Source organism: Lethenteron reissneri, chromosome 45 (genome assembly GCF_015708825.2).
Source record: "Lethenteron reissneri isolate LAM-NWPU_2019-01 chromosome 45, ASM1570882v1, whole genome shotgun sequence".
Lineage (NCBI taxonomy): Eukaryota > Metazoa > Chordata > Hyperoartia > Petromyzontiformes > Petromyzontidae > Lethenteron > Lethenteron reissneri.
This window is the reverse complement of record NC_083823.1, coordinates 9,409,806-9,424,779: the sequence shown is the minus strand read 5'-3', so window position 1 is coordinate 9,424,779 and position 14,974 is coordinate 9,409,806. Positions and strand designations below refer to the sequence as shown.

At 44.5% G+C, this 14,974-nt stretch overlaps 1 protein-coding gene across 1 annotated transcript in view; it reads right to left on the bottom strand.

The window, feature by feature from the left end:
• Positions 1-652: 652 nt before the first annotated feature.
• The window catches only part of LOC133353839 (sorting nexin-6-like), a 33,053-nt gene continuing 18,731 nt past the window's right edge, over positions 653-14,974 (bottom strand). The window contains exons 6-14 of the mRNA XM_061570276.1: positions 13,575-13,698; positions 12,127-12,222; positions 10,708-10,813; positions 9,625-9,700; positions 9,191-9,230; positions 6,608-6,694; positions 5,072-5,231; positions 3,741-3,826; positions 653-1,368 (exon numbers count right to left, since the gene is read on the bottom strand). Coding sequence (XP_061426260.1) covers positions 1,303-1,368; positions 3,741-3,826; positions 5,072-5,231; positions 6,608-6,694; positions 9,191-9,230; positions 9,625-9,700; positions 10,708-10,813; positions 12,127-12,222; positions 13,575-13,698 — 841 coding nt within the window. The 3' untranslated portion in view covers positions 653-1,302. The remainder of the gene's footprint in view (positions 1,369-3,740; positions 3,827-5,071; positions 5,232-6,607; positions 6,695-9,190; positions 9,231-9,624; positions 9,701-10,707; positions 10,814-12,126; positions 12,223-13,574; positions 13,699-14,974) is intronic.

Sequence of the window (14,974 nt, the reverse complement as noted above, 5' to 3'; positions counted from 1 at the left end):
CCACAATACTTGCAGTCAAATGCAAACCAAAAACAATACTCTGAAAATATATGCATTGTCCTTGAAACTGATTGGTCCACACCAGAGTTCTGTCCATATACCCTGCAGGTTATTTCCTGGCTTTCCATACCGTGGTGCATTACGACCTAAAGATGAAATATGCCTTACAAATCTTAATTATTATTTGGTGTCTCAAGGGCACAAGTTCACGAAATGAAATACGAAATATAACTACATGCACACACACCGATTTCATCGCTCAATCTCCTCGGTAAAAGGCCTCTTAAATGCGTTCCATTTCTTAGCCGACATTCCCGTTGCGTGAATTTGTGACCATGGGCCATCGTCACCCTTTATAGCGACTGCGCCCTTTCACGTTTGACCATGAGAGATCGGGAGATGTGGATCTCCAGAGAGTATTTGGCCGCCATAAATGTCCACGTGATGATAAGCCACTTCGTTGAGCTATCATTTGTGGCCAGCTTCCGAAAAAGAGTCATATAGCTCAGTGGGCCTTACCTGGTGAATAAAAAAAGTGTAGTTTCATTGTTATAATCTTGCCCCCTGATAACAGCATTCGTTTGTTCAAATATGCGTGTAAACAACCGCAATTGCCTCCAAAGGGAATTACAAAAAAAACAAAGGGAACGAGTTAGTATCAACACGTAATTAATCACTTGTTTTATTACGCAAAACATAACGAGTACCGCTATTCAACAGCAAAAAGAACGAAAAAAACGCATCATTAATATTTCATCGTGATTTTGAAAGTGTGATTTTTAGTTGAGAATGCATTCAGGACCGTGAATCGCCATTGCATCAGATCAGTTTTTTTTGTTGTTGTTGGTGTCGCTGTGATTATAAAAATAAGTAGCATGTAGAGTAAAAGAAATATATATACCGGACAACAAAACCAAATTTTAACAATTAAGACCCGGCCCAGTGATTGGCACCAACTACCATACAAGTTTACAGCTCAAAAAACCATACAAACAACCCGACAAATTAATATCTGCACTGCATGGGTTTTTTTTGTTATGGGAGGATGATTGCACTCACCCACACCACACCAAGCGCACATCACACAAAGTTTCGGAATGTCACCATATTATTAACCACTCTGTGACTAAAAAAGTGATTTGAACGGAAAAAAATACACAACAACAACATAATTTTCAATGTTTCAACCTTTTGTTTGTTTGTCGTGGCTATAGCAGCAATCGGTTAGTGACAGCTCGTTCAACAGCACGGACGGAGAGAGCGGCGGCCCCCAAGTGCGTGGCAGAAGCTGTGTGCAGCTCTTCATTGCTGCTGCTGCTGCTCCTCTTTAAGGGTCACGAGGCAGTTACGCAGAAACTGCAGGTTGGCCTGCACGCGCGAAACACAACAATGTTAAACGACGCACGACATCGTGCTGTTTCGTCTCCTTGGCACTTTTTTTTGTGCCTGTATCATGATGATGGAAAAAAATAAAGATAAGCTTTAACCCTTTCTGGCAATAAAGATGTTCAAACACCAAATAGATATCCCTATTGCAAGACATCAAGTACTGCATTAACCATACATAAAAGATGTGTTTAACACCTGTTTTTGAGTGAGATGGTGTAGTGTGCTGAAGTAGTGACTAATTGTAACGTTTTGTTTTCGTGACAAATCTTGCTCATTGGCTGCGTAGGGTGGTGGTGGTGGGTTAACGGCACATTTATGTTTATGCGATATAATCCCAAAAAAAACCTTTGTGGATAACATTGGTCGCGAAAGCTGACTACTGTGTGTCTAAAATACATTACATTTTAATCATATTTTCGCAATACCTTCTCTTGGGAGGCGAGGATGGGTTGTATTTATGTAATACATTAAAACTTATTGGCCTCTTGCCTACCCAGTTTGAGCGAAGTCTCATGCAAGGAGGATTTGGAAAATCAACTGTGGGTCCTCCACTCTACCCCGCATTCATGATGATTAGTGAGATACCAGTTTGGTATGGAGATGTTCTGGAAAGTTCACGGCCAAGGTGTGGGAAAGAACTCAATTTACAGAAAGGAAGGTCACAATAACATGGGGTGGGGTCTCAAGGTGCCTCATCTAAAGTTACTTTAACATTTTTATTAAAAATATATATATTTATAAAAAAAACATTTTCTTCTTGTTAAAATGTATAAACAAAGTTAAAAGGCAGGACGATGCCAGGGTCAATGTGATTGGTCTCCAACTCTCATCCACTCCTGCAAGTAGTCGACTCAAGACGGTAACTTTCAGTGACGCTTACAGGGGCATAACCGTGGCCCCTTGCTCATGATCACCGCTGCGCTGTAGGTTTGGCAGGAATGCTAAATACACGTAAACACTTGTATGTATGTTGAACTTCTTTCACACCGTATGTAGCCAATCACACCGTACGTAGTCAACCGTTCTAATCGGAGGTACGGGGGAAGGACAGACTTAACACAAAAAGCAGTTCTAAAGTAACGAGTATCCCATCTAGAAAGCGAGTGTACATAATCAGTTTTCCTTCTGAGTCCGTTCCGATGATGTACACGCATGTCAAAGTGATAAAATAACTTTACCGGTACATCTTCAGGTCGGAAGATGTACCGAGGCTTCCACAAGGTCATGTGGGTGGGCGTGTGTTACAGTTTGGCACCAGCTTTTAAGGGTGCGGTTGTATTGCCACAGTTCTCTGCGGTGAGTAACAATGTCTTTAAAAACAACGGCGCTACTACGCCTCTCGAAATAAAATTAACCTTGAACCGCTTGCGCGTTCCGAGATTCGGCGGTGAACAGGACGAACACCCAGCAACTTCCAGACGTCTCAGAACGGGAAAGGGTTAAGTGGCTAACGTAGGTCACCATTGTTTTTGTGAATCGATTTAAAGAGAATGCTTCAAAAGAACTGAAATGTCGGGCGGCTGGTTTTTCCTTCTGGTCCTTCCCCTGCCACACCGGTTTGAGTGCACGACATATGTCAACCGAGAAAGGACAGCAAGAAAGCGCCGAATCCAATATTACTACACATCCAATGTTCGCACCTGCGATTAGAAATGGTTAGCTACGTACGGTGCGAAAGAAGTTAAACATACAGTTAATATATACTACAGCAAAAGCTCTGTTATCTGGCACTTTACCATCCGGAATGCTCTCTTAACCGCTGGCGTCTGTCATAGACGGCAGTACAAATATTCCTTCACGTATTTATAAAAATTCCGACAGCCATCCGGTGTCTTGCAGCGTGCTTCTCCTAGATCTGTTGTTGTTTACAGGAACTTCAGGACGCTGCCGAGTGGTGGCGCTCGCGGCAGTCTGTACATACAGTACTGTACTACTGTATACTGTACCCTAAACGGCCCCACTGCTTCTCTGCAATCAACTTAAAATGCTCTAAAATTGACTGGCGAGTACCTCTGCAAGAGTGTGTTATTTCTTATATCGCGGATAAAAGGTAGGCTTAGTTTCTTTCTTTAAAGTTTTATGTACTTGGAAAGTTTGGTGACCACAGAGCTGTTGCCCGACATCATTCTTAAAGACTTCACGGACTTTACGAACGTACGTGATTTCTGCAACCAAAATCGTAGTGGGGTTCTAATAGTGATGACCTGCACCGGGTTGGGATTAAATGTCTTGGACGAGGCGTAACCTTCGTCGTCGTGAAACGCGGGCGACAGAGTGTGTGACACCCTCTGTTAAACCTACTCAAGACAACAACTACAAGCGTCGCGAACACTCAACAGGCACACACTCACCTTGGCATGCTTAATTTCCATTTCCGTCATTTCCACCAAATTTTTTCTGAAGGCGACCACTCGCCTGGTTTTAAAGTCGATCAGTTCTGGGGAAATACAACACGAACACAACTAGAATCTTAATATTTATCGAAATTACAGGAATCTCATGAGCTATAAAGCTATTTTTACAGATGTCAAGTAGGGGCAGGTAAGAACGTTATTCAACAACAAAAAATACAAAAACACGATAGGAGTGCAAAGTATGGGAAAGGTAAACTAATCACGTAAAAAATATATACAAATAAAACTAAATGATTTTATAGTACCAGGAAAAGCCCATTGAGACATTAACTTATTTTTCAGAAGCAACCTGGACACAAATGAAAGCTCAACAGAGTGGCCCAGGAATTTACGCACCAAGTCTCAACAGTGTGGAGTTTGGGTGAGTTTTAATATTTTTTGCACGTGATGGGAAACCAGAGTGGACCCCATCCACTCATGGGAAGAATGCACAAACTCTGCAAAGACCGCCAGTCAAGTCAGAAACCTGCTTCTCCACGTACTTCTTTATGCTGATACTACTTCACTGGCTGTATTATCCAACAACCAGGATTTTAAGTGGCCCTGTTGCTCGTGAGATTTTGGCAGAGGTGGGACAAAGTCATTGTTATGCAAGTCCAAGTCGAGTCTGAAGTCATCAAATTCATGACTCGAGTCTGACTCGAGTCCAAGTCACATGACTCGAGTCCACATCTCAGAGGTGGGACAAAGTCATTGTTATGCAAGTCCAAGTCGAGTCTGAAGTCATCAAATTCATGACTCGAGTCTGACTCGAGTCCAAGTCACATGACTCGAGTCCACACCTCAGAGGTGGGACAAAGTCATTGTTATGCAAGTCCAAGTCGAGTCTGAAGTCATCAAATTCATGACTCGAGTCTGACTCGAGTCCAAGTCACATGACTCGAGTCCACACCTCAGAGGTGGGACAAAGTCATTGTTATGCAAGTCCAAGTCGAGTCTGAAGTCATCAAATTCATGACTCGAGTCTGACTCGAGTCCAAGTCACATGACTCGAGTCCACACCTCTGGATTTTGGAGGCTCGCATTGTTCTTCTTGGTTCTTTCGGTAAAGTCACGTAGAAGGGAAGTAATAAAATAATACAAATAAAACATAATAAAATTATTCTCACGACGTTTCGGCCACAACGCAAGCAGCCGTCCTCAGGTGAAAACCAGGTCCGTCGAGGCGACAGAGTCTGAATGAAACAGCACACGAGCTTGGAGCATATATATATATAGCATGCCGGATAATCGATGATCAACTGCATTATTATTATTATTATTTATACCATGTTTTGCAGACTCGGACAGCTTCTCGAATTTGTGGCAGCAGATCTGCTGGTGCGCCTCCGCCTGCTGCACGTCCTTGTTTTTGGCCCGGGCTTTATCCAGGGCCTTGTTGGCATTCTCGTAGTCGATGAGGGAGCGCGCCCGCCTGTAGAGCAGATCCTGCCGGTGCCACGCACACGGGAGTGAGCGCATCGCGTGCGTGCACACGCGGGGTTCACACAGACACCGTAACGCAGCCTCTACGCATCTTACAGACCTGTACCCTGCGCCCTGTCCAAATGCAGAACAGACCTAAACACTGCACCTTATCCAAACTAAATGCCACCGGGAATGGATCTCTCGGAGCAGGAGTTCAGCATGTGGGCGATTGTCTGACTTGGGTGATAGCCACAGTCAAAATTTGGCTGCTCCTCATACTGAATTAAACTTTTTTTATTTTACCAGGCTAGGCCCACTGAGCTACATAGCTCTGTTTCAGAAGCAAACTGGCCACAAATAATAGCTCAATGAAGTGGCTGATCATGTGGAAATTTATAGAAGCCAAATACTAAAAAAACATGTTTCTAAATGTGGAGGGGAAAAAGGAGAGGACCCAGTGAAAAATCCACACGACCACGGGGAGAACATGCAAACCCTAAATATACAGGCATCAGGGTCGGGTCGAACCCATGACTTCCTGCATACCAGGCGAGAGAGTTAACATCTCGCCACTGCGGCGCTTCAGGGGAGGGACAGAAAGGAGTGGAGGGACGAGGGAAGAGGAGAATGGGCAATAGGAAAGAGGTGAGCTGGTTGTGAGTGCACGAATGAGTGAGTGGCTGATGCGGATTCCAATGATGTTCTAGAAGGTCGAGAGAGCTAAAGTTTGGCACAAACGTAGTGAAACCTACACTTATAACCAAACTAATTATTTGGTGATGCTGCTGCTGCCGCTTTGGCAATGGTGCGCAAGCACAAACAACAAACATCAACATGATTGTCAATAAGACTGTGACCTGAAAAGGAAAAGAAGCAAGGGGCGTTGCTTAAGTGACACGTAATTTATAAACGTTTCCATTTAAGGTCACGGTGTAATGAACAAATGCATTGGGTTTTTTTTTGCTTAGAACTATAAAATCCAAAAACACAAAATCTCTGAGACATTTTTTTTCAATCAGAATCAAAATTAGCATTTATCCTGTAGAAATCCGATGAGCTATAAAACTTTTTTTTAGAGATGTCACAAATGTCCAGTAACCAAGGCCTCCAAAAGTGTGTATCTGTATGTGCTATCAGGATGATCTGGCAAGTTCTATTCTCACTCACGGCAATGCGTCCAGACGCTAAGTGCCAATGTCCGAGGCCTGCTGCTGGCCACGTCGAGAGGGCTTTAGAAGAGTGTTGGTGTCGTTTTGCTGTTCCTCCTCCGTTGGAGGTGGGCAGACCTCAGTGGGTTTACTTTACAGTCCATAGCTTGGGTTGAAGGACGGTGACCAAAGCTGCCAATGCTGCGACCACTACCACTCCTACCACTACGACGACCGTGTACTGGGTACCTTGGCCGCCTGCGAGTCCTTCATGTAGTACCGCAGCAGGTCGGAGAGCTTGAGGTCTTCATCGGACGCAACCCGACCCTCGAGTTTCTGAAATGGAGATACGAGAATCCTCTTGCACAAACCGTGGCTCCAATGAGACACCTGTTTTTTTTGTATTTGTATGAATTTTTATTTTAGTATGTTTTATTATACATTTGTATCAGTTCTTATTAAGCAATTTTATTGTTTTTGTTATATTTTTATGATACATTTTTATAATTATATGTATTTTTACGTATATATAATTTTTTTTTATCAGGATGGACACAGCCCAATGTGCAATCAGCATCGGTAATTTTGCCATCGGTCAAACGCCCGCCAAAGAAACTGGTCGACCACTATTCATTTCCCCACTGTAAAATGAAATGGGTTCAAGAACGATATTGGGTTAAAAACCGAGCACTACGGGGTTAATTTGATGTCATTCAACTGTACTTTGTGGCGGAAATCTAACAAAAATCCTACACGGTTATCCCCCAAGGCAACTCTTTTGGCATGACGGGCCCCCAATCAAGACCAGTGGTCCCCACACCGCCCCAACTCCCCAGCCCAAACAACAATGAAGGAACAATTTAGTAATGCTGTGTTGGCAGTGGTGCACAAATACCAAAAATCTCCACACATTTGTCAAAGAACACTGCGGTGGCCTTAACAAGAAAAAATATATAATAGATAACGTTTCGGGCAATGGCCCTTATTCATAGCACATAGAGAGACCAGAATCGAGATAGAGTGGATCATTGCACAGTGTGCGTGTTATTGACAAGCGTGTTGAATTTTAAAGTGAGGCCACCATATAGATAGATCATGTGTCCACACCTCTCGAGTCAACGTGTTGCTAGCAAAGCATTTTTTTTCTGTTGTCTGTTGGTATTTTGTCGACACACAACGTGGCGTTCCCTCTGCACATTCAAAATCTCTCCTGCACGGTATCCATGCCGCAGCCTGCGCCTCACACATTGAGATCTGCTGCGTTAAGGTTTTGAGGAAATGAAGCCCCATCGATTCAGTTCCGCTGCTTGAAACTGAGTGGTGGAAGACTGATCAAAGGTCACTGGCCCCGAGTGAGTTGGATTTTGTGAGTCTCCGGAGATGCTGACGACCACCGCACCATGGAGGAGAAAGCACTCACAATGTCTGCACTCATCCGCTGTGGCAGAGGAGGAAAGCAACTGGGTGAAGGATGCAGGCGGGGAGGAACAAATGGAATATGAGGCCGAATGCAAAGCTGTGCGTAGGAAATCGGCTGGCTGTGGAACGTGTGGAATTCTCTATATCTATAGGACCCTTTTACTGGAATAAAAAAATATGAAAAATAAGAATAGGTGCTATCCTTCCTGGCAATAAAACAGGTGTTAAGATGGTTAAAACACCAAATAGAATCCTTTTGCAGGCATCAAGTCTGCAAATACTTGCGGTTTAAAAATAAGCTCAAATAATATATCCATATTATTTGGTTCTTTCAGTAAAGTCACGTAGGTATAAAAAATATAATACATTTAATCACGACGTTTCGGGCGCAACACAAGCGTCCGTCATCAGGTGGGACAACCACAGCCAGAAACAATTGCTGAAGTGGGCCAAAGAGTTGCTGTAACAAGAGGCTATATAGGTAAGAGAGGGGGGAGGAGCCAGGGAGGAGAGATAGAGCACGACAAAATGCCAGGGGAGGGAGGGGATGTGAGCCCTTGAAACTGATTGGCCTACACCAGAGACAGCAGCCTTCTTTATGGCCGTGTCTCACCAGTGTTGGACCAGAGAACGCCAAAAGGCGAATAGCACAAAGACCATGCAAGTAGCAGAAGACTTGCAAAAGGAATCCATTTGGTGTTTAAACATCTTAACACCTGTGTTATTACCAGAAAGGGTAAAACATATTCTTATTTTGCATCGTGTGGAATTTTGCTAATGCAGCAGCCTGGAAGAATGCAAATGGACATATTGGCGGGACGCTGGTGCAGCATAACACACCGCTCCTCATAAAACAGTCTAAAATCTAAATTTTAATCAGCAAATCTGTCTATCGGTCTTTAATTGACCCTGTTGCCAAAGATGATGCGATTCGAAGGTTTATTCAGTCGACTGAGACTTTCTAAAAAAGGTCAACATTGACCGTTGATTTGGGTCCGTTGAATCAAGGGACCGTCCGACCAAGTCTAGGGTACGAGGAGTCAAATCTGTCTTTGGAACACGGAGCCAATCATCATCAGGCAGGGTGCTGCGATGCGGCAACAAACTGTGAAGCTTCGTGTTCAGCTGCTCATATAAACGTTCGTCTTCTGACCACTTCGACATCACGACAACTGATTTTGACTCGCACCACCCCGCAAGATTTTCTGATCGGGGTTGCGGATCTCGGGAAAATAAATAATTATTGTGATTTTACTTTATTATATCATGCACCACCAGTGTACCGCCATTACGTTCAAATGTTTTGGCGACTTAAAAGTGAACAAAATTCCAACGATATGAGACTAAGAGAATTAAAAGACACTACAGAGTCAAGGAATGAGGGTACCGGGAATGAATGAACCGACCGCTTACCCGGGTTTTCTCCAGCAGCTCGGTGAACTTGAGGAAAATTCTGCAACCCAAAAAGTCGGCCTCGTTTACGCAACGGTAAACACCAAGTCCCAAAACCTCCCTCGATTCCACCGCTGCAGGTTTGTAACCCGACCAAATTGAGACGATTGTTTTTTTTTTGTACACTTACTGGTAACAAGGATGAGGCCAGGTATATAGAAGAACACTATTTCAAAAAACAACTCGGGTGCTCCAAGTGGAAAACAAGGAAACATATTACACTTGTAGGTATGTATGTTTGTACCCTTGGGTGGTAATGGCGAATTGGGGGCAACTGCCCCGGCCCCTGCGCTTTGGTGGAACCCACACGGTGAGTGATTTGCCCCGGGCCTGTACCCCGCTAGTAGGGTCGCCCCGCCCCGCCCTGCCCACCGGGCAAGAAGAGCATCACACACCTGCTGAGGTTGGTGGGTTCCTGAGTGCCGAGCGTGTAGACCCCAGAAGAGATCCGTATGTAGTCCTCGGCCACATCTGCGTTCAGAAAAAAAACAATAAAAACGTTACTGTAACGTTATGCCTTGTGGTAACGTAAAAACACATCGATTCTGTCTGGTAACCTTACATACTTTAAGGAGTTCTCAGTACAGTGCTTTAGTTCACACGCAAAAGCTTCATGTGACAGCATTGCTCTGCATCCATGGAGGAAGTGACGCCCTGCCACGCCCTAGCACTTGTCCTTATATGCTGTGTGTATTGTGGGGAGCGGTGGTGCAGTGGTTAGCGCTCTGCACGACGAACTCGGAGACCAGAGTTCGATTCCCACTCACAGCCTAACACCAGTGACAATCATGTGAACCGGTACTGGGCATCCCCTAGGTCGACTCAGCCTCAAATGAGTATCTGGTGAGGTATATACATCGCCACAAGGGAGACAAAGGCAGCCAGGCATGGTTATGGCCATCCACCCCCTCATGTGCCGGGCCGGCCTTCGTAGGCGCTCGCTAACAGCACTTGCCTCAACAGTATATTAAGGCTAGATGGCGGATATTTGAATATTCATGAGCACACCTTACATGAATATGCATACCATGTTGCATCATGCCGACATGAATATCCATAAGCATGCTCCGAGCCGCAGTTTCCGGCTTCGTCGCCGGAATCACACTCGGCGTCCCACCACGGCGGGGAAGTGCAGTAGTTAACATTTCAATCCGTTCCGCGAAAAACTACCGTTAACCGATATAACTGTTAATTGAATTCACTTATCAGTTTAAAATTAAGTAAAGATCACCGAGTCTGCAGGAGAGCTGTTTTCACTGTGCAAAACAGAAAGCGTATAATGTAAATTGAAAGCCAGTCAAGGTTTAAACACTCATAAATTGGCACCACTTATGAGTGCTCGGATTCGCCAAGATTGGCACCCGTGTGTATATAACGTTCATGTCCCCTATGGGAGGTGAAACATTTACCGAAAAACCATTAACCCATGTCACTGTTAACCGAGGGACATACTGTGATGGATGAAAGTGATCACTCACTCTTGTGCGCGCGCGTCATCTTGTCAGCTTTCATGGTGGCGTCCTTAATCCTGCCGTGGTACTCGAGGATGAACGTCTTTTCGTGGTCGAAGAATTCATCTACATCCTGAAAACATCGGCGAGCGCGTCATAACGTGTCACGACGTCGCATTATCTCCCCCCCCCCACTTCCTACCCCCCGGTACACACAAGTCTCGCCACCTTGTACGGCGTCCTGAGATGCAGGCACATTGAGACCCAGCGCAAATACACAACTTCACAAATTATATGGTGATGCTGGCACTGCTGCTTTTGGCATTTGTTGATATCGCGGCCTTAAAAATAAAAAGTATACAATAGGCGACGTTAAGGGAAATGGATCTTCTTCATGGCACACAAGAGAGAGGCCACTACCTCTCTAGCCTCTCTCTGTGTGCCATGAAGAAGGGCCATCACTCAAAACGTCGTCTATTACATACTTTTTTTTAAAACTAAATGTTAATGTATTCATTGTGCTGTCAGCATTGTGACATTTCCATTTAGAACTCTAACAAGCAGCACAACGGCCATGGAAGATGATTTTCCAAAATTACTTCTCAAGGTCACTTCAAGATGTTTTGTTATTAAAATGCCCCTTTTTTTAATCACAAAACTGCTCCGATGTGCTGTTTCTCTAGCCCTCCAGCTCGCTAGCTCAATGGGCCTTCCCCTGGGACACCAAAAATAGAATATTTGAATAATTCCTTGCTCAGATGGCCAAGCGGTTGTCAGAGAAATGTCATACAACAAAATTGTAAAACAAAATGACTTGAACTTTTCTCCGATTTGCTGAATAACAAAATCATTAAACTATTCATAACTACCGTTACTTTTATAATTTGCCAGGTAAGGCACACTGAGCTTTGTAGCTCTTTTTTAGAAGCGACCTGGCCACAAATGATAGCTCAATGAAGTTGCTTATCACATGGAAATTTCTAGCAGCCAAATACTCTAAATGCTTGTTCTAAATATGTAGAGAAAACCCGGAGAACCCGGAGAAAAATCTACGTGACTACGGGGAGAACATGCAAACTCCAAATACATAGGCGTCAGGGGCGGGATCAAATCCACGACCTCCTGATAACCAGGCGAGGTAGTTAACATCTCGCCACCACCCCGGAGAATAGGTCCACAAAGACGGGGTCAGCATCTGCACAGCTCATCATTACTCACGGCAATTTGGCCGATCCCCGATAAAGATACGCCGGCATAAAAACAAGTTCAGCAAAAAATCACGGCTTTCCAATACACACGCTCGCGTTCACAAGAGTTGATTAAAGCGCAGACACTGGCAAAGTTACCCATCGAGGGCAAAACATGTTTGCGTATTCACAATGCGTAGCTGTTACGCGTTTTCATATTTACAGAGCGTGTTTGGCCTAACCCTGTCTCCTTCCGTACCTTTGTGCCGGCAATGAGGACCTCGTCTGCTGTCTTGACCATATTCTTGAGAAATCCGCCAAACTTCTCTTTCTTGTTCTTTCCGCGCACGCTCAACTGTGAAAACCCCAAACCGATGTCACCACGCCCAGTGTCAGCAGCTCGTTTGTCCAGCACCATTCGAATTCCACACATCGCACTCTAAAGGTCCCTTTTGATCGAAAAGTGGTAAGCGATGCTGACGTCTCTGAGCTGGCGACGGAAATTGCACATTACCATGACGGACATTGGTCTATCAAACGGGATGTCCCTTGTTGTGATTTTCACAAAGCGGTAAGTATTTTATCAACCCCAAATAGCATGATAGCATGATGGGCTGAGTGAAAACCCCATTTGAGACATGGCACTTGTGAGTGGTTGACTATACCCCTCACTGTGTCTGGTGTGGACCAATCCGTTTCAAAGACAATGCATTTATCATCAGAGTACTTTTTGGTTTGCATTCTGACCACAAGTATTGTGGTTAATGTAGACATGATTCCTTGTAAAAGGTTTCAGTTTGGTGTTTTAACATCTAAACACCTGTTTTGTTGCCAGAAAAAAGGGGAAAACCTATTCTCATATTTTGGTACTGGCAAAGGAGGTCACATGATATACCACTCAGCACATAAATGTGTGGAAGCATTCGTCAAATAATTTCCAAGAAGAAAAACCCCACTGCCTTCTTAGCCGACTCCACAAAAACTAACCTTTTTAGTTTACCAGGTAAGGCCTACTGAGCTATGTAGGTCTTTTTCTGAAGTGACCACAAATGACAGCTCAATGAAGTGGCTTATCACGTGGAAATTTATAGCAGCCTCACACTATAAGCACATGTTTCTAATTGTCAAGGGAAAAACCGGAGGATCTGGAGAAAAGTCCATGTGATCACAGGGCGAGAGCCATGCAAACTCCAAATATACAACAGGTGATCCTCCTTATGGTGGTACCCCGGGGTACCAAACAATACAAAATGGCCGAGGCAATTAAATATTTGATTTCTGGGACACTATTTTTTTCAGGGGTGTACTTAACTCCGCGACTGGGGTACCAATCCGAAATCAGTGCTACTCTGCGATGTCTAAACGCCAAACATTAGCATGAAAAATCCGTTATCCAAAAATTCTACTTTAAATAGTGCATCGTGTACAGCTCGTCGAAATGAGTCGATTGCCGCATCGCCGACCATCAACAGACTAAAAATGCCTGCATCATCACGGACATTGTGCAAGAGCCGGGGGACTATGGTACCCCGGGGTACGGCCATAAGGTTCAGGTATCAGGGTTGGGACCGAACCTACGACCTCTTGCATTGCAGGGCGAGATAGTTAACATCTCGCCACCGTGGCGGCCGTCAAACCCTCTCTGCTTAGCCAGGACGTAGTAGAGCAGGACTCCCTCCGCAGGATGCCATGGGGATGAGAACTCACGTCCTGATCGTACTCCAGGAAGACGTGGAAATTGTGGTCCTTGCGTAACAGAGGGTGCGCGGCGAGGCGGCACAGGAACACCTCGTGCATCGCCACCGTCTTCTTGAAGATCGCCAGATACTCCCTACGGAGAATACCAGCGTTGAAATATTTGAACGTTTACATCACACCGGTGATTCTCTTAACTGTCTTTGGTGTGGAGGGAACGCATTGCACACCAAATAACTCCCCACCCACCCTTAGGCCACAATACATGGATCACAAGTCCACTCCGTTAGTCAACGCGGTGTTAGTAAGGCATTTGTTGCATGTTATGTACCTGTGCTTTGTGTTAGGAAGGTGTGTTTCTTGTTGTGATCCAGAGGGTTTTGTGCGAGCCATTTGCTTCAGATTGTGAAATTGAGTTGTGTTCTTAAGGAATTTAGTTCAACACTGTGTATGAATGTGTTTTGTGTTAGTAGGGCGTAAGTTTTATGTTGCGTATTATTTATTTTGTCTTGCGTTTTGAGAAAGCTGGCGAGGATTGGGCAAAAACTTTGCTCACTCTTCACCCAGGTAACCGGACAGCACAGGCCAGGTATCTGTGTGCTTGTGTCAGTAGGGCATTTGCTTCCTACTGTATACGAGTGGGTTTTGTTTTAGGCATTCCCCACGCGCAAATTGGAAATTTCTTCTGCACGGTACGCATTCCGCAGCCCGCACTCCCACCCCGTAAGACTCACATATAGAAGCACCGCATTACAGTGATTCCCTCTGAGAGAGCAGTGTGGAGTGTTTTAGAATTACAGCAAGAGCTCTGTTAATCGGCATTCCATGGGGAATGGAGAGGGTGCCGGTTAATCTGAGAGTAAAAACTTACGGTTCACCAAATTTTCAAGCACATAAGACTTTCAAAAATAAACTAAGCGTACACTTTAACTGTGATATAATAAATAATATACTCTTTCACAGAAGCACTCGCCAGTCAGTCGTAGAACATTCTTGATTTGAAGCTTTCGTGACTGCAGGAATCCATACTCTTTGATTCTATCGGTAACAAACACAGCAGGAGAACTGCTGACTTGTTGCAGCAGCTCTTTCTCCTATGTCAGCAATTCTTCTGTTGTGTTTGTTTCACCTGATGACGGTTGCTTGTGTTGCGATCGAAACGTCGTGATCTATAAATGTTATATCTACGTGACTTTACTGAAAGAACCAAAGAGTATAGAACATTCTTAGTTGATTGTAGAGAAGCAGTGGGGCCGTTTAGGGTACAGAAGACAGTAGTACAGTACTGTATGTATAAACTGCTGCTAGCATCCTGAAGCTCCCGTAAACTACAACGGATCTACGAGAAGTGCACGGCAATACGACGGACGGCTGTCAGAATTTTTCTGCATACACGAAAAAATTATTTTGTT